The sequence below is a fragment of the Diospyros lotus genome, unplaced genomic scaffold (genome assembly GCF_014633365.1).
Source record: "Diospyros lotus cultivar Yz01 unplaced genomic scaffold, ASM1463336v1 superscaf1, whole genome shotgun sequence".
Classification (NCBI taxonomy): domain Eukaryota; kingdom Viridiplantae; phylum Streptophyta; class Magnoliopsida; order Ericales; family Ebenaceae; genus Diospyros; species Diospyros lotus.
This window is the reverse complement of record NW_026267104.1, coordinates 6,097,081-6,117,121: the sequence shown is the minus strand read 5'-3', so window position 1 is coordinate 6,117,121 and position 20,041 is coordinate 6,097,081. Positions and strand designations below refer to the sequence as shown.

The 20,041-nt window shown below is 35.5% G+C and overlaps 2 protein-coding genes across 4 annotated transcripts; both read right to left on the bottom strand.

Moving 5' to 3' along the window:
- Positions 1-8,360: 8,360 nt before the first annotated feature.
- On the bottom strand, positions 8,361-10,628 carry LOC127792971 (transcription termination factor MTEF1, chloroplastic). 3 transcript variants are annotated; one of them, XM_052323675.1, is made up of 2 exons: positions 9,491-10,628; positions 8,361-8,584 (listed from the first exon to the last, which is right to left on the bottom strand). In XM_052323675.1, the coding sequence occupies exon 1, from the start codon at positions 10,611-10,613 to the stop codon at positions 9,528-9,530; it is 1,086 nt and encodes a 361-aa protein (XP_052179635.1). In that variant the 5' UTR covers positions 10,614-10,628; the 3' UTR covers positions 8,361-8,584; positions 9,491-9,527. The 3 variants fall into 3 exon arrangements, with proteins under 3 accessions (XP_052179635.1, XP_052179636.1, XP_052179637.1); XM_052323676.1 differs by lacking the exon at positions 8,361-8,584 and adding an exon at positions 9,105-9,372; XM_052323677.1 differs by lacking the exon at positions 8,361-8,584 and adding an exon at positions 9,105-9,342.
- Positions 10,629-11,191: 563 nt separating this feature from the next.
- LOC127792970 (CBL-interacting serine/threonine-protein kinase 23-like) lies at positions 11,192-17,692 on the bottom strand. Its single transcript, XM_052323674.1, has 15 exons — positions 16,878-17,692; positions 15,452-15,514; positions 15,092-15,163; positions 14,889-14,996; positions 14,651-14,731; positions 14,401-14,454; positions 14,185-14,310; positions 13,894-13,983; positions 13,642-13,761; positions 13,395-13,520; positions 12,920-13,036; positions 12,644-12,700; positions 12,461-12,535; positions 11,853-11,922; positions 11,192-11,677 (listed from the first exon to the last, which is right to left on the bottom strand). The coding sequence occupies exons 1-15, from the start codon at positions 17,064-17,066 to the stop codon at positions 11,655-11,657; spliced, it is 1,371 nt and encodes a 456-aa protein (XP_052179634.1). The 5' UTR covers positions 17,067-17,692; the 3' UTR covers positions 11,192-11,654.
- Positions 17,693-20,041: the final 2,349 nt, after the last annotated feature.

The window sequence follows — 20,041 nt, the reverse complement described above, 5'->3', positions numbered from 1 at the left end:
ATTAAATGTTATAGTTAATTAACTAATGTAATGTATCACTTAGTCAAATAACTATTTAATTATTTAATTAATATTATTCTATCATATATGTGAGTAAGATAAGTATATAATCGATTAATCGCTTAAATATTTAAGTTTTATTTTATTAAAAAAATAGTCAAGTATAATATTTGTCAGTTGTTACTCAATTAAATATTTTCTTATTAGATTAAAATGATAATTATTTTATTAAGATCATACATTAATTGATTAATTTTAAGTCACACAATAAATCTTTTTATCAACACATTTTATTAAAATAAGTATTACTTGAGTAAGATATATATTTACTGAGTAATAATTTTTTAAAATTTAATGATATAAAATTACAAATATAGAGTTATTTTAATTTATATTTATTATTCAATACTTAAATTAAATATTATAGTTACTTAACTAATGTACCGTTTACTCATTTAGTTGAATAACTATTTGGTTATTCAATTAATATCATTCTATTATATATTTAAGTAAGACGAATATATAATTGATTAATCCCTTAAATATTTAGATTTTACATGATTAAAAATAAAAAATTAGTCGAGAATAATATTTGTTAGTCATTATTCAATTAAATTTTTTCTTATTTGATTAAAATAATAATTAAATTATTAAATTCATACATTAATTAATTAATTTTAATTCACAACATATATATTTTTATCAGTACATTCTATTAAATTAAGTATTACTTGAATAAGATATGTAGTTATTAAGTAATATTTTTTTAAAATTTAATAATATAAAATTACAAATATAGAGTTGTTTTAATCCATATTTATTACTCGATATTTAAATTAAATGTTATAATTATTCAAATAATGTACCATTTACTCATTTAGTTGAATAACTATTTGATTATTCAATTAATGTCATTCTATCACATATTTAAGTAAGACAAACATATAATCGATTAATCCCTTAAATATTTAAGTTTTGATTAAAAATAAAAAATTAGTCGAGTATAATATTTGTTAGTTGTTATTCAACTAAACATTTTCTTACTCGATTAAAATAACAATTAAACTATTAAACTCATATATTAATTAATTAATTTTAATTCATAACAAAATTTTTTATCAACACATTCTATTAATCATTTTATTAATGTATTTATAAATAAATATATTCAAAATTATAAATAATTTTATTAATGCATTTATAAATAAGTTTATTCATGAGCCTATAATTGAGCCAACTCGCAAATTTCTAAATGAGCTAATTACTTGCGAGTTTATAATCGAGCCAGCTCACGAGCCTCTATTTGAGCCAACTCACAAGCCTATAATTGAGTTAGTTCACGAGCTTATTGAGCCGAAATTTGATGAGCTCAAACTCGGTTCATTAACAAAATTAGCTTCAAAGTTAAGTTCAAACTCAACTCATTTACCTTAATAAACGAACCTGAATGAGTTTTTACTGAACCGAATCCAAACAACTTGGCACATTTGCAACCTTAATTGCGGTACAAAGTGAAGCGGCCAAGGAAGCGATGGTTGTGGCTCGGGTGGTCAACCTAACCCGATTGAGCGCCTTACTCGACCTGAATTGTTGTTTATATTTCATAACTTAGAAACCAAAGAAGTTGTTGGGCAGTCCAACCAGCCCGACTCGAACCTGTACGTAGAGGTTGGATTTCTTTCTCTTTCCAATAGCGGCCGGATGAATCATGTTGTGGCGTCCGATTTAGCAAAATGATGAATATGTTATTGAATTAGTTTTAATAATTAAAATTAGCATAATGACACATACTTGCCATAATCACTGGCAACCATTTAGTTCTGTTGGGAAGAAAATTAGTAACGGAATGGAATTAAAGTAATTGTAAATGAGATATGAAAAATATTTTACTTTGGTTCAAGAGAGAAAAAAATATATTGCCATAATAATGAAAATTAATTGTTAAATAGAAAATGACAATTATACTCTTAATTACAAATCTTAAATTGAGAATTGTCCAACCACAATAATAACACTTTTCATTGTTCTTCCACAGTATGGGGGAAGGAGACAAAAATTGGAGGAGATTTGAAAAGTATATCTCCCATAAATAAAGCAAACCCCTTTCAGCCCATTCATTTCCATTATCGAATCCTCGATATCCTTTGTTAGCCCCAATCCAACACCCTATTCGAATCTATGTAGAGCCATAACCAAAACCATGACACTAGTAAAGGAGAGAGAAATTTTCAAAATCATTCAAATGATGGATTATCATCCCACTGGAATTAGCATCACAAACAAGCAAGAGATCATAGCTTGGATTGAGAAAATGTTCAGCAAGAGCGGGTAATTGTCACCATTACTTTTTTAGTATCGGTTAGAGAGCGAAACTGATTGAAAGAGACCACTTGTTGATGCTCATCTCGAAACACGAATAGTCATTGACACCGGTTCAAGTTACGCCTCGCAATTCGAAAAAATAGCATTTCTTCGAGAGAAAAGAGCAATGAGGAAACCCTTATGGAGGGAGAGAAAAGCGCTTAATGAATATCAAATCAACTTTGTATTAGGCAACGACAACTCTGTTTCAAAGCCATGTAATTGTAGTACAAAGTGAAGCAGCCAAAGAAGCAATGGTTGTGGCTCGGGTGGTCAACCTAACTCGATTGACCGCCTTACTCAACCCAAATTGTTAGTTTATATTTCATAACTTTGAAACCAAGAAAGTTCTCGAGCAGTCCAACTAGCCCGACCCAAGCTCGTACGTAGACGTTGGATTCGTTTCTCTTCTCAAGGGTGGCTGGATAAATCATGTTGTGGCATCCGATTTAGCAAATGTTGAATATGTTATTGAATTAGTTTTAATAATTAAAAATATTAAAATAACCCATACTTGCCATACTCACTTGAAACTGTTTAGTTTTGTTGGGAAGAAAATTAGTAATGGAATGGAATTAAAGTAAATGTAAACAAGATATGAAAAATATTTTTCTTTGGTTTGAGAGAGAAAAGAATATGTTACCATAGCAATGAAAATTAATTGTTAAATAACAAATGACAATTATACTCTTAATTACTAATATTAAATTGAGAATTGTCCAACCACAATAATAACATTTTTCATTGTTCTTCCACAGTTATGAGGGAGGGAGGCAAAAATTGGAGGAAATTTGAAAAGTATATCTCCCATAAATAAACCAAACCCCTTTCAGCCCATTCATTTCCATTATGGGATCCTCGATATCCTTTGTTGGCCCCGATCCAACGCCCTATTCGAATCTATGTAGAGCCATAACCAAAACCATGACACTAGTAAAGGAGAGAGGAATTTTCAAAATCGTTCAAATGATGGATTATCATCCCACTGGAATTAGCATCACAAACAAGCAAGAGATCATAGCTTGGATTAAGAAAATGTTCAGCAAGAGCGGGTAATTGTCACCATTACTTTTTTAGTATCGGTTGGAGAGAGAAACCGATTGAAAGAGACCACTTGTTGATGCTCATCTCGAAACACAAATAGTCATGGACACCGGTTCAAGCTACGCCTCGCAATTCGAGAAAATAGCATTTCTTTGAGAGAGAAGAGCAATGAGGAAACCCTTATGGAGGGAAAGAAAAACGCTTAATGAATATCAAATCAACTTTGTATTAGGCAACGACAACTCTGATTCAGAGCCATGTAATTGTAGTACAAAGTGAAGCGGTCAAAGAAGCAATGGTTGTGGCTCGGGTGGTCAACCTAACTCGATTAACTACCTTACTTGACCCAAATTGTTAGTTAATATTTCATAACTTTGAAACCAAAAAAGTTCTCAGGCAGTCCAACTAGCCTGACCCAAGCTCGTACGTAAAGGTTGGATTCCTTTCTCTTTCCAAGGGCGGTTGGATGAATCATGTTGTGGCGTCCGATTTAGCAAATGTTGAATATGTTATTGAATTAGTTTTAATAATTAAAAATAGTATAATGACCCATACTTGCCATAATCACTGGAACCGTTTAGTTTTGCTGGGAGGAAAATTAGTAACGGAATGGAATTAAAGTAACTATAAACGAGATATGAAAAATATTTTTCTTCGGTTTGAGAGAGAAAAGAATATGTTACTGTAGCAATGAAAATTAATTGTTAAATAGCAAATGACAATTATACTCTTAATTACAATTATTAAATTGAGAAGTGTCCAAGCACAATAACAACCCTTTTTATTGTTCTTCCCACAGTTATAAGGGGGGAGGCAAAAATTCGAGGAGGTTTGAAAAAGATCTCTCTTCTTAAATAAAGCAAGAAATTTTCAGCCCATTCATTTCCATTCCAGGATCCTCGATATCCCTCGTCAGCCCCGATCCAACGCCCTATTCGAATCTATACGTAGCCATAACCAAAACCATGACACTAGTAAAGAAGAGATAAATTTTCAAAATCGTTCAAATGATGGATTATCATCCCATTGGAATTAGCATCACAAACAAGCAAGAGATCATAGCTTGGATTGAGAAAACGTTCAGCAAGAGCGGGTAATTGTCATCATTACTTTTTTAGTATCGGTTGGAGAGCGAAACCGATTGAAAGAGACCACTTGTTGATGCTCATCTTGAAACACGAATAGTCATCGACATTGGTTCAAGCTATGCCTCGCAATTCAAGAAAATAGCATTTCTTCGAGAGAGAAGAGCAACGAGGAAACCCTTATGGAGGGAGAGAAAAGCACTTAATAAATATCAAATCAACTTTGTATTAGGCAACGACAACTCTGTTTTAGAGCCATGTAATTGTAGTACAAAGTGAAGCGGCCAAAGAAGCAATGGTTGTAGCTCGGTTGGTCAACCTAACTCGATTGACCGCCTTACTCGACCCAAATTGTTAGTTTATATTTCGTAACTTTGAAACCAAGAAAGTTCTCGAGCAGTTCAACTAGCCTGACCCAAGCTCGTACATAGAGGTTGGATTCGTTTCTCTTCTCAAGGGCGGCTGGATAAATCATGTTCTGGCGTCCGATTTAGCAAATGTTGAATATGTTATTGAATTAGTTTTAATAATTAAAAATATTATAATGACCCATACTTGCCATAATCTCTGGAAACCGTTTAGTTTTGTTGGGAAGAAAATTAGTAACGGAATGGAATTAAAGTAACTGTAAATGAGATATGAAAAATATTTTTTTTGTTGGAGAGAGAAAAGAATATGTTACCGTAGCAATGAAAATTAATTGTTAAATAGCAAATGACAATTATACTCTTAATTACAAATATTAAATTGAAAATTGTCCAAGCACAATAATAACCATTTTTATTGTTCTTCCCATAGTTATGAGGGAGGGAGGCAAAAATTCAAGGACATTTGAAAAATATATATCTCCTTAAATAAAGCAAGCCACTTTCAGCCCATTCATTTCCATTCTGGGATCCTCGATATCTCTCGTCAGCCCCGATCCAACGCCCTATTCGAATATATGTGTAGCCATAACCAAAACCATGACACTAGTAAAGGAGAGAGAGATTTTCAAAATCGTTCAAATGATGGATTATCATCCCACTAGAATTAACATCACAAACAAGCAAGAGATCATAGCTTGGATTGAGAAAATGTTCAGCAAGAGTGGGTAATTGTCACCATTACTTTTTTAGTATCGGTTGGAGAGTGAAACCGATTGAAAGAAACCACTTGTTGATACTCATCTCGAAACACGAATAGTCATCGACACCGGTTTAAGCTATGCCTTGCAATTCGAGAAAATAGCATTTCTTTGAGAGAGAAGAGCAATGAGGAAACCCTTATAGAGGGAGAAAAAATCGTTTAATGAATATTAAATCAACTTTGTATTAGGCAACGACAACTCTAATTTAGAGCCATGTAATTGTAGTACAAAGTGAAGCGGCCAAAGAAGCAATGGTATTGGCTCGGGTGGTTAACCTAACTCGACCCAAATTGTTAGTTTATATTTTATAACTTTGAAACCAAGAAAGTTATCGAGTAGTCCAACTAGCCCGACCCAAGCTCATACGTAGAGGTTGGATTCGTTTCTCTTTTCAAGGGTAGCTAGATAAATCATGTTGTGGCGTCCAATTTAGCAAATGTTGAATATGTTATTGAATTAGTTTTAATAATTAAAAATAGTATAATGACCCATACTTGCCATAATCACTGGAAATCGTTTAGTTTTGTTGGAAAGAAAATTAGTAACGGAATGGAATTAAAGTAATTGTAAATGAGATATGAAAAATATTTTTCTTTGGTTTGAGAGAGAAAAAAATATGTTACCGTAGCAATGAAAATTAATTGTTAAATAGCAAATGACAATTATACTCTTAATTACAAATATTAAATTGAGAATTGTCCAAACACAATAATAACTCTTTTTATTGTTCTTCCCATAGTTATGGGGGAGGGAGGCAAAAATTCGAGGAGGTTTGAAAAAGATCTTTCTCCTTAAATAAAGCAAGCCACTTTCAGTCCATTCATTTCCATTATGGGATCCTTGATATCTCTCGTCAGCCCCGATCCAACGCCCTATTCAAATTTATGCATAGCCATAACCAAAATCGTGACACTAGTAAAAGAGAGAGAAATTTTCAAAATCGTTCAAATGATAGATTATCATCCCACTGGAATTAGCATCACAAACAAGCAAGAGATCATAGCTTGGATTGAGAAAATGCTCAGCAAGAGCGGGTAATTGTCACCATTACGTTTTTAGTATCGGTTAGAGAGCGAAACCAATTGAAAGAGACCACTTGTTGATGCTCATCTCGAAACACGAATAGTCATCGACACCGATTCAAGCTACGCCTCGCAATTCAAGAAAATAACATTTCTTCAAGAGAGAAGAGCAATGAGGTAACCCTTCTGGAGGGAGAAAAAAACATTTAATGAATATCAAATCAACTTTGTATTAAGCAACGACAACTCTAATTCAGAGCCATGTAATTGTAGTACAAAGTGAAGCGGCCAAAGAAGCAATGGTATTGGCTCGGGTGGTCAACCTAACTCGATTGACTGCCTTACTCAACCCAAATTGTTAGTTTATGTAATACCCCGAGAGCCCAGAGAAGTTAGTATATATCGAGGATAGTGTAAGAAAGGAAACAACACCAGCTGGATACCTTTTGGGCTGAATGTTGGCAAAGAACTCCCAAGTTAAGCGTGCTTGACCTGGGGTAATCCAGGGATGGGTGACCGCCCTGGAAAGTTCGTGTAAGCCCATTAGGATAAGTTGTTCCGAATCTTCCTATCGCTCGAACGGGACGTTACAGGTGGTATCAGAGCCGACCCCCGAGCCTCTGAGCGCGGTGGTGGGGCAAACCTCAGCGAGGAAGCTGAGTCCCGAGGGGAGGCGTGAGGCCCCTATGGGGGGTGTGTGTAAGCACCTTAGGCGAATCCCACATCGGCCATGCAAGGGGGGAGAGATTTGGGACCGGTTGTAAGGTCGCATGACGGGGACGTCATGTGCTTAAGGGGGGGAGAATGTAATACCCCGAGAGCCCAGAGAAGTTAGTATATATCGAGGATAGTGTAAGAAAGGAAACAACACCAGTTGGATACCTTTTGGGCTGAATGTTGGCAAAGAACTCCCAAGTTAAGCGTGCTTGACCTGGGGTAATCCAGGGATGGGTGACCCCCCTGGGAAGTTCGTGTAAGCCCATTAGGATAAGTTGTTCCGAATCTTCCTATCGCTCGAACGGGACGTTACAGTTTATATTTCATAACTTTGAAACCAAAAAAGTTCTCGAGCAGTCCAACTAACCTGACCCAAGCTCGTACGTAGAGGTTGGATTCGTTTCTCTTTTCAAGGGCGGCTGGATAAATCATGTTGTGGCGTCCGATTTAGCAAATGTTGAATATGTTATTGAATTAGTTTTAATAATTAAAAATAGTATAATGACCCATACGTGCCATAATCACTAGAAACCGTTTAGTTTTCTTGGGAAGAAAATTAGCAACGGAATGGAATTAAAGTAATTGTAAACGAGATATGAAAAATATTTTTCTTTCGTTTGAGAGAGAAAAGAATATGTTACCGTAGCAATGAAAATTAATTGTTAAATAGCAAATGACAATTATACTCTTAATTACAAATATTAAATTGAGAATTGTCGAAGCACAATAATAACCCTTTTTATTGTTCTTCCCATAGTTATGGGGGAAGGAGGCAAAAATTCGAGGAGGTTTGAAAAAGATCTTTCTCCTTAAATAAAGCAAGCCACTTTCAGTCCATTCATTTCCATTATGGGATCCTTGATATCTCTCGTCAGCCCCAATCCAACACCCTATTCAAATTTATGCATAGCCATAACCAAAATCATGACACTAGTAAAAGAGAGAGAAATTTTCAAAATCGTTCAAATGATGGATTATCATCCCACTGGAATTAGCATCACAAACAAGCAAGAGATCATAGCTTGGATTGAGAAAATGTTCAGCAAGAGCGGGTAAGTGTCACCATTACTTTTTTAGTATCGGTTAGAAAGCGAAACCAATTGAAAGAGACCACTTGTTAATGCTCATCTCGAAACACGAATAGTCATCGACACCGATTCAAGCTACGCCTCGCAATTCAAGAAAATAACATTTCTTCAAGAGAGATGAGCAATGAGGTAACCCTTCTAGAGGGAGAAAAAAACGTTTAATGAATATCAAATCAACTTTGTATTAAGCAACGACAACTCTAATTCAGAGCCATGTAATTGTAGTACAAAGTGAAGCAGCCAAAGAAGCAATGGTATTGGCTTGGGTGGTCAACCTAACTCGATTGACCGCCTTACTCGACCCAAATTGTTAGTTTATATTTCATAACTTTGAAACTAAAAAAGTTCTCGAGCAGTCCAATTAGCCTGACCCAAGCTCGTACGTAAAGGTTGGATTCGTTTCTCTTTTCAAGGGCGGCTAGATAAATCATGTTGTGGCGTCTGATTTAGCAAATGTTGAATATGTTATTGAATTAGTTTTAATAATTAAAAATAGTATAATGACCCATACGTGCCATAATCACTAGAAACCGTTTAGTTTTCTTGGGAAGAAAATTAGCAACGGGATGGAATTAAAGTAATTGTAAACGAGATATGAAAAATATTTTTCTTTCGTTTGAGAGAGAAAAGAATATGTTACCGTAGCAATGAAAATTAATTGTTAAATAGTAAATGACAATTATACTCTTAATTACAAATATTAAATTGAGAATTGTCCAACACAATAATAACCCTTTATTGTTCTTTCCACAATTACGAGGGAGGAAGGCAAAAATTCGAGGAAGTTTGAAAAAGATCTCTCTCATTAAATAAAGCATGCCACTTTCAGCCCATTCATTTCCATTTCGGGATTCTTGATATCCCTCGTCAGCCCCGATCCAATGCCTTATTCGAATCTATGCGTAGCCATAACCAAAACCATGACACTAGTAAAGGAGAGAGAAATTTTCAAAATCGTTCAAATGATGGATTATATCACACTAGCATCGCAAGCACGCAAGAGATCATAGCTTGGATTGTCAAAATTTACAAATAGTGAATTACCCGAGCAACAAGAATGGACAGCGCAAGCGAATGAAAGTCATCCACCAGCGCCACCGCGATGCCCAGTCAACAACTCCCTGAACTCCTCGTCGGTTCTCTTGAGCATCGACGGCAAGGAAACCTTGACCCCGCTCTCCACCACCTCCATGTGCCGCGGCTTTATCCTGTTCTCCAAGCTGAAGGCGAAGTACTGCGGAAACTCCTTTAGCTCCTCCAGGCTGCCCCCCATCTCCCCCTTAAAGTAGTCGAACTTGGGCTTGAAATTGTTCTCCACGCTGAAGGTGAACAGCCCCGGGCACCTCAGAACCATGCCCACCGCCTCCTCCTTGGAGAACCCCAAACCCACCACCAAGTACTCCAGCTTCGGGATCAGCGTCTTCTCCACGCTGGACACCAGCAGCACCGGGTCCTGAAACGCCAAGGCCTCCAGATCCTTGAACCCGAGCCTCTGGAGGTAGAACAAAGCCGGCTTGAGCTGGTCTCGCACGCTGGAGACGAGGAGCCTGGGGCATTTGTTGATGACGCGGCGAAAGCTGTGGTCGGGGACGTGGAGGTGAGTGGAGAGGAAGGAGAAGACGGGGACAAGGTCGGATTGGATGGAGGAGGTGAGGATTTTGGGGCACATGCCGAGGATTCTGGGCAAGTCCTTGTGGTGGATGCCTTTGGACTGGAGGAAGGAGATGATGGAGTGGATGGAGTGGAGAGAGGCGGAGCGGAGGGAGGGGTTGAGGGAGAGGGCTTTGCCGGCGTCCACGCCCATGATCTCCAGGCACAGGATTTTCTCCTTGAATTGGAGGGACAGGTTGGAGTGGGTCGGCAGGTAGAGTGGATGCTTGTGGAGGAGGCTTTTGTTATTATTGGGTTTTGCTGTGAGCTGGGCGGTTTGGGAATTTGAGGGCTGCAGAGGCGGGTTAATGATCTGGGAAGAGCAGCACAGGGAAGAGTTGGCTGCTGTGGCTACTGCTGCCATGGCGGCGGCCGCGGCGGAGGAGAGGGGTGGCCGATCGATATGGGGGAACCTGATCCCGTTGTATTTATTGGTCTGCAGAACTGGACAGGTGGCAGCGGGTATTATCTTGATTGGCCCAGGAAGGATTTTGCAGATTGGGAGAGGATGGATCATGGATGGGCTGCCGGTGCCACAGTGTTTCCATAGGCAAAGTGAGTTTTTTATTTTATTTTTTTTTAGATAGCTCCTTAAACATAGTGAGTTAGTGACACTGACGCTGTATTTAAGTTAGTTCTGGAAAATAATTTTTAATTTTTTTTATGTTTATAAAAAATTAAAAAATGCGTTAAGAAATATATAAAATTAATTTTCAATATAAATATTAAAAAAGAGGAAAATATGTTTTTTTAACTGTTATTTTTTTTTTTACGTGAACAGGGAGGTGGATTTTATTTGGGAAATTTTTTTGTAAAGAATGTGTTTTCCAAATATTTAAATTAGTAAGAAAAACATAGAAGCTTTTCAAATATAATGCAGGTTTAATTTGAAACTTTTCCATCATCAATTTTTTTTAATATATATATATTTTTATTTACCTAAAATGTTCAAGTTTCGCACAATTAATCTTCATGGGTGGGTGACTATCTTCCTTCCTGATGCACCCCAAATAAATTCGAATGCGGACACAAAAATAATGATAATAAATATCATATCGCATTTTAATATCACCCACCAAACACTATATCCCGCTGTAAAACAAATTCATCCCGCTGAACGGACTAATTGGTTTTTGTTTCCAATTTATTATTTTTGTTTTCATAATAACAAAACTGAGCACAAAAATAAAAACTAAAACTAAAAACAGCAAACTCCATGAAAGACCCATAAATATACATTACTTTATCACAGACTGTCATTTGCAATAAAAACCCACACACCAAACCCATGAATCACTTCACACCCATATCTGTTACGAAACGGCGCAGGGCATCGTTCGCTCAACCCCAACTGCGATGTTTTTCGTTTCATTAACGGCCAACCTGTTTACCAACGAAATGTCTACAGGAGGAACCACGCCAGAGTTAACACCTACTAAATATATATATATATATATATATAAATTAACAGCAATATTGACAGTATGAGTTCAAATTCTGGCATTTCAGTTTCATTAAAACTCCGCCATTTTTATTGGCCTCGTATGGAAGCTGATGATCAACAAGACACAATGCCAACCCCTGCAGACAACAAAAACCCGAGCAATTAGTCATCACCAAAAAGCTACTACTCATAGTTGCCTTAGTGCATGAAGCGCCTGCTTCTAAATAATCTGTTAGTGGAAGCAAAAAACACAATGTTTAACATTCAATAGAACATTGGTAATTCGTATTGGTATTGCTTACAGATACTGACCATTATTTGCTTCTTCGTCGGATGATTTCCACACAATGTCTTTGAGCCCGGTTGAGAGGCTCTTGTAGAACTGCAAGCAAAATAAAGAGAACAATTGAGACAGTTGGCCAGCCGTTTGCATTCCCACACCAAAATACACATGCAGGATTGTTGAATATGGGGCAACAGCACACAAAAAAGCCTTTATAAAAAAAATTGTATGTGATTTCCTTGTCTAAAAGCCTATTGAAACCAAAGAAATGCTCTGGCATAGCCTGTTTAGTACCTTCAGTCTATGTTTGGAATAAGATTTCATGGAAAGCAAAATGGGAAAATAATTATATAACTCATACCCATGTAAATGTATTTTTTGCACAAAAATAGAATGCTTATTTATACTGCTCAAAACAAGGATTAACAAAGTAAAAGAAACAAAAGTAATTATTCTTTTGTACATGTCAATCATGTACCCGAGTTACATTTTTCTTCCATTTTGTCAAAAAAAAAAAAATCCTTATTCAAAAAGCATGCCAACAACCAGCCGGGGCTAGCATTTCAGCTGTGCATGCAACACGATACACAAATTGGCATAAAAAGTGTGCTAGCGCAATCAGATTTCAGAATCATACCGAATTAAATTCCAAGGTATCCCCTCCAGCTTTGCGAACCTCAACCATGTAAAGAGAGGGAGCCACCTCAAAAATCTGGAAGTCAAAACAAATTTCACTTTGTTAAAAACACTGAACGTTATATATTCTACTAGTTTTAAGTCATCAAAGGATCCTTGCACATAGCCCCTCAGGCAACCTTACCTCTGTTGCAACAGATAAATGGCCCTTGCGTCCACTTTTCTCCCCCTGAAGCTTCAACTGAGAATGACAACAAAAATAATTTGTAAGTGAAGCTGATAAAACCCATTATAACCTGAAATGCATCTTATCATTCAGCAGGCAACCATAATGCAAGTATTTGTCATAAAAATTTACTTCTGCCAGCAATATTCCAGTACTAGGACATTGTATGCCATCAAGCATGCTAATGAAGCAAAAACATAAATTCAGAGGGGAAGTAATGTATGCCATCAGTACCTTGTAATTGTTTTTCTTTACATCAAAACCCAAAGGTGCAGCAGCTTCCTCTATTTTTGAGATAATCTGATTGGCAGGACATTTAGATGTAAATCTTGTTTCACGTTTAACAAGACCCTGGTCATCAGAGAGTACATTAGCCATCCTGAACTTTAAGTATATGAACAAGATAATTTTTTGTTTCTCCTCGTTTTCTTTTCTTTCTTTTTTCTCCTTTATTTTTTTTTTTGGTTTGTTCGGTGGTGGTGGTGAGGTAACCCCTTTACCCCAAATGATAATAAACAAGCCGAGGGTCTTATCAGCTAGTAGTCATTTAACTATGTAATAATAATGTAACATCCACCACAGACAAAGTTGAATAAACAAAAATCATTCTGGTCCATTCATGAGACGACATAGAGACTCTAATTCACTAACAAATACATGGAATAAGTAGTTTTAATGCTTTTAATCAAAACCATAAGCCTTGACATACCATTTGCTTTTCAAAAAGAGAGCCAAGGTTGAGACCCTGAGATGTAGAGATAAGCTCAAAAGCATTCATAGTGAGAGGAGTTGCAGGTCGTTCCTCCCGCCTTTCAACGACAAGATTTGGAGAGTCCTATACATTGAAAGAAAAAGGAAAAAATCAAAGTCACTCCAGTGGCCCATTCTAAATCACTAACCAAAAAGTTGAAGCAAAAAAGGGCTTTTAACTGAAATCATTAAGGAGAGACATTTACCACAGAATCATTAAAAACATTATATACGTCGTCAAGACTAACATCTGGCTGCTCAAAAGTGGGTGGCTTATATCCCTTCTTGAACCACTCATTCTCAATGACCTCCGCAATTGTAATGCGCTGTTTACAATGTCCATATAAATCATATTACAAATAGATAATGAGACAAACAAAAGCAGGTGTCATTCAAAAGAGGGCATCAAGGTTCAACAAAAAGAAAATAAAAAATGAAAAAGAGAAAAGAGGTCATACTGTCTTGGGATTAGGATCCAGGATTCTTTTTATTAATTTCTTCGCACTTGAGGAAAGCCATGGAGGACATGTGAACTCCGCCTTGGAAATCTACAACAAAACATAAGTTCTGATATGGTTACACTCCAATCCTAAAAAGTAAGAGGAAAAACATAAAATAACATAGCAAAAGACCTAAATACATTCTGAATGTTTTTATTTCCTCATAACATTATGCAGAGAAGAAAGAAGTTCTGTAACTAACAAAAGCAACCACCCCGTACCCGGGGGGGTGATGTACAGAAAATAAACCTTTTTGTATAATGCCATGAGGTTGTTCTCTTCAAAAGGCAGATATCCAGCCACAAGGACATAAAGAATTACACCGCAAGACCACAAATCAGCCTTAGCTCCATCATATCCTTTATTATTGATCACCTATATAAATAAAGAATTGAAGTAAATCAGATAATCTCTAGCTCAGAAGAGAATAGATAAAATAATTTGCAAAAAAAGCTGTAAATATACCTCCGGAGCAACATAGTTTGGTGTTCCACAGGTAGTGTGTAATAGTCCATCCTCCTGAATGAAAAGGGCTCGTAGGATTAGATTTTAAGACTACTATGAAAATGTAAAACTGTTCACAGATCACTAATTTATCATAAGGGGTAGTATTTCAGTGATTCATAGGTACAAGGCTTATAAGAAAACTTGAACAGTCACTGAACTTATTGCAATAGAATATTTCTCACACTACATAGGAAATTCTCATACTTACTCGAACTTGCTGAGAAAGAGCACTTAATCCAAAATCTGAAACTTTAAGAATTCCATTGACATCCAGCAGCAGATTCTCTGGCTGTAAATAATAAAAAGATATTACTGAAATAAACCAATAAAATTGATGCATCCCTAATGTCTGAGGCTAAGTTCAACAAAATTCAACTATTTCAGCTTTGATAAAACTAAAACTTGATGATTTACTTAGCACCCCAAAAAACTGATGATTCTCTCACCTTCAGGTCACGGTGGAAAACACCTCTACTATGGCAGTAATCCACTGCATTTATGAGCTGCTGAAAGTACTTCCTTGCTTCATCTTCCTTCAATCTGCCTTTGCCAGCCTGGATCCAAGAAAAGCACAAAATTCAACATAATTGCATTGCATTTTACTACATCAACACTAGAAGCAAAGTCAAAAATGAAAAAACTGTCTTACAACTTTGTCAAAGAGTTCACCCCCAGTCACAAATTCCAAAACAATGTATATTTTGGTCTTGCTAGCCATGACCTACAAAGGAGAATGTTAAGGTAGTAAAGACAAGCACGATCATCAAAAAGCAGAAGGTTGATAACTTACAAAATACACATACATCCAACTCATAATAAACAAGTCCACGTGTCTAACAATTTAACATTTAATCCCTCCACCCTCAAAAAATAAAAAAATAAAAAAATGAAAAGGAATAAAGGATAGAAAAGAAAGAAGAAAGAAAATAATTGGCTCACACTAGAAGCCACGTTGCAAGTTTGCAATCAGGCACTAGAGATAATAGTATGCATGTTACCATGTTCTAACCTCATACATACGAATGACATTTGGATGCCTGATTAATTTCATAGTTGAAATTTCACGTTTAATCTGCAAAGGACAAAAACAATTACAATGTTACCATAAATTTAAGAGGTAAAGCATCATCAATTAATAAAATAGATCCCAAATTCAGAATGAAAAATATTTATTCAATCAAAAAGAATCAATGTATATTCACCACCTAGATGAGTAAAGATATAAAAGATAAATAAGAACTAAACCTGCAGTCAAAGTAGGGAAATTTGCATTGCATTTCCTTAATTGACCAACCTAAACACGAAAATTGAAAGAAACCAAACTTATGTTCACAACCCCTATCCAACATTTTTGCCAAAATGTTTTGAACATTAGACCAGAACTAGTATTCTCTTTTTATCTTTATAAAATATTACATTAAGTTGAGGACAGGGGAAAAGAAAGCTCAGATGCATCTGTGCGTGTGCATAAGTCAATTTTCCATTTAAGTGATACCCAAACCTTGTATATCTGGTCTCTTGTGCCAGTAAAACGGAAAATATCAGACCAAACAAGGTATAACGTTTTCTGGATACAAGTCAGATGCCGATCTTCCTACAGAGTAAATAACTAATTCAAATTAATACTATTTCTTTGGGTTTTTTTTTTTTTTGGGGGGGGGGGGGGGGGGGGGGGGGGTTGGGGGGGCGCAGGGGCGACTGTGATTTGGAGGTTGGGATCTGAAGTTTATTTCTCCCATCTGCTGCAAGGGAAAAGAAAGCGTGTAAAAGTTAAAGATCTGTAAAGTTAATTGCTGCAGCGAATTGGGATCATCAATACTCAAAAGGTAGCTAACACAATGATTTTGACTGTGGTTCAGGAACCGTCTGTTATCTCAAGACTGCAAAAGTCCAGAGAACTTTGTTAAGGAAACAGTTCCCATAAACTTTTTTATTTTTTGCTAACCACCAGAACCATTTTCAGGTTTAAGAAAGTAAACAGCGATCTTTTTTTAATTTAAAAATTACTTTTCTATGAAAATCATATATGAGTATTTCAAAAGTTTTTGTTGGTTTGGTTCCACAAAATACAAAAAACGATATGGGGATTCCTCAACTTTATTGGCATTCAAACAAAATCTAATATCACTTTTGAACTTAAGAAAATAAAGGAGGAACTGAAAGTGGTTTTACTCATTTTGTGGTCAGATTAGAAGATAACGAAATCGAATAAATATTCACCAATAGTTATTTTGTTTCATTATTCATAATGAAAAGTGCGACTATGGATAATTTCATATTCTATCTTCTTTTCCAACTTCTAGTTCCAGATACGAACTAGCGAGAATCAGAAACCAATAAAAGTTAATCGTGGAATCTACACGCAAACCCAATCAACATCCATCAAAACATATTCAAAGAGAATCAAAATACGAGAGAATACATGGAGAGATCACCTGGCTAATCATCTTATGCTTGAGAACCTTCTCTTTGTCAAGAATCTTGATAGCCACGTTCTCTCCAGTTTCTACATTTCTGGCAAACTTCACCTTGGCAAACGTCCCCTCCCCCAAAGTCCTTCCCAGCTCGTACCTCCCCACCCTCGTCTTCGCGCCGCCACCGGCACTACTTGAACGCGAAGCCATCTCTTTCCTCTCCCTCTCTCTCTCTCGAACTATGCCTATATATCTAACAAATCAACAAATCGTCATATACAAATACCATCCATTGCTTTAGTTTTCTCTATTATCCTCTCTCTCTATTTACACACGCGTGTACCGTCGTCTTCTCCCGTAAATCAAAACCTCTTCTTCTTGCATGGCTGCCACACCCGAGACTTCGTCATAGATGTATCAGATCAAACAGAAGAACACACAAGAAGGAGATATTCGGAGAAATTCCTCAAAACGGAGGCGAAATCAATCCATGGTTGGAGCAGGTGAAGCAGATTCCCAACTCCTCCATGATTGGATTTCGAAGACAAGTTGAAGGGAAAAATAAAATGCAGAGAGAGAGAGAGACAGAGAGATATGTTGGATTGTTCACGGGGTTTAGGTCTGCGGATTTGATTTTTTTCGGATCGGGAATAGAATAAATCCGTGATTTGGGTGAAGGGATCGCGATGAACCCCAGATCGATGCGCTCTCGGTAGTTCAGGGGGAGCTAGGGGAATGAACCTGAAAATTCGCCGATTTGATCGGAAATTTATATTATTTCTAAGACAGGGAAGACAGACTGATTGTTGCTATTGATGCGGTATAAGTATAACCATACTTGGACGGTGTAGTTGTTTGTATTCTGCTCTGGATGTAGTTGTTCCTGGTTTGGTAATAGTGATGGAATATTCGTTACCTTTGGCGCGTATAAACCGTTTCTAGGTTGTTTGCTGGCCCGGTACCTTCCAAATCACCCCCGCTCTTTGAATCTTATTTTTATTTATTTATTGTCTATAAAAATATTTAATTTCATATTTGATTTTTTAAATTTTAGGTAATAGATTTTTCTTTCTATCAGTTTTCATTTTTATTTACCAATAAACAACTTATGTATTATTTAATAACCTGATTTATTTTTAATTTTATCTTTTTTTTTTTGGCCAAAATGTTACATGTAATCAAATGTCATTCTTTTATTAAATAAATATTCAAAATAAACAGCCCCACCAAGACTATGTAGAATGGGAAGCCCTTCTTTGACCCGCCATTGAAACGCGGAATGGCAGGCTTTTTTTTAGGCACGTGTGGTAATAAACGTAAAATTGTATCCAGTAACCCTTTATTTTTATTTTTTTTTACCATTCCAAAAATATAATTATTTTATTTTTTTACTGACGGAGAGGTGAAATATTCGTTTTACATGTTAATTAAAATGAGTAAGATAAAATTATATTAAAATAAATCTATAATACTTTTTAGATCAAGAAAATATAGAAAGGTCTAAATAAGAATAAAAGTATTTAAATATTTTTATTAAATTATTTATTAAATTTTTTGAAATGTATTGAATGACATGTGCATCTTTCTTTCTTAAGTATAAAGTCTAATATATGCTTATCTAGAGAAATAAATAGATAAACATGTATAGAGAATTATAACAAAAAAATCACTTGACTTTTTGTTTCAAAGATTGTCAGATAAGTTTAACAAACACATTTGAAATGATAAAAGTCTTGAATAATTTATATATCTTATATTTTTCAATATTTGTCTTAGTTAACAAACGTTACCTAATATAACGTTTATTAAAATAAGTAAGATGAGATTGTATTAAGATAAGATTTAAATGTTTTCCATAATAAAATATAGAATTATCAATATGAGATTGAGAATTATTTTAAAATTTTTATCAAACTATTTATTAAATTTTTTTAAATGCACTGAAGGACTTATAGGTAATTTTTTCTTATCTGTAAAATTCAGTATATACTTATCTTGAGTGAGAGAGATAAGTATATCTAAAAAATGTTAAATAAAAAGTCACATGACTTCTTTTTAAATGATCGACATATAAATTTAACAAACATATTCAAAATAAAAAATATATATATAAATACTTTTTATATCTTAACTTTTTTGATCTATATCTTAGTTAACAAACACTATATAAGAATATAATATTACATTAATAAGTTATAATATAATTTTTTGAAATGCACTTGATGATATATGTGTTATTTTTTTTTATTTGTAAACAATGTTGTTAAAATCGATATTTTAAATGAAATTGAAGAGAAGTTCATAAAATCAAATCGTAAACAAGGATTGTAAAATCGTAAGATTTTAGAGATAATTAAAAATATTCTTTATTGTATGTAAATATATGTTTAAAATGACATAATTTTATATAAAATAAATTAATATTACTTAATAACATAATTATTATAATTTACAATTGTGTTCATTATGAATAAAGTACACATATATACTTATTTCAAACTAAATTCATCTATTAATTTTAAAATTATTAAATAATATGAAATTTCTAAATATTAAGTCACGTTAGGCTTGATGGTAGATAAATAAGATTTTGACAATAAAAAAAATATTATTATAATTGTCGACGTTTGATTTCGGCCGACCGTGATTCGTTTTGGGCCGCGGTGAGTCAATCCAAAAAAAATACCGAGAAGGAAGGAAGAAAACCCCCCCAAAGTTCCAAGCGTGTACACCAGAATCTTTTACGTGGTTCGGCCAGAACGATGCCTAGTCCACGGCCGCCATCTGATTATTCTCCCAGAGTGGCGGTATCTGATTATTCTCTTCTGTCCCTCCTCCTTGCTCCTCATGGCCCCCTTTATTTCCATTTTTCTTGAGGGACTTTTACAATCTAGATAATATATAAAAATACAGTGTTTGTATAATGGGGGACAAATAGTTCTTACCGCCTTCGCAAGACCGGGAGTGGGATCCTCATTACGAGGGGCATGGGCTGTTACAGATAAAGTGATCGGACCCTACCTCTGACTTCTCAGCAGCTTTGCCGCTCATGCGAGCTGGAGGTTTTAGGCGAGCGACCTGGATGGTCCAGCGATCTGGAGGATATTTCGGGAGCTCGTTAGTCGATTGCTCCGAGCTCGTTGGGGGATTACCGGGAGCTCGCCATACGCTCGCTTTACGAGTTC

Excerpts from the sequence above, each read along its gene's own strand:
- LOC127792971 (XM_052323675.1), bottom strand. The coding sequence starts at position 10,613 with ATGATCCATCCTCTCCCAATCTGCAAAATCCTTCCTGGGCCAATCAAG.
- LOC127792970 (XM_052323674.1), bottom strand. The coding sequence starts at position 17,066 with ATGGCTTCGCGTTCAAGTAGTGCCGGTGGCGGCGCGAAGACGAGGGTG. Across the intron at positions 15,515-16,877 it reads AGCATAAGATGATTAGCCAG|ATTAAACGTGAAATTTCAAC; the intron begins GTGATCTCTCCA and ends TGTCCTTTGCAG. Across the intron at positions 14,455-14,650 it reads CTCTTTCTCAGCAAGTTCGA|GAGGATGGACTATTACACAC; the intron begins GTAAGTATGAGA and ends CTTTTCATTCAG.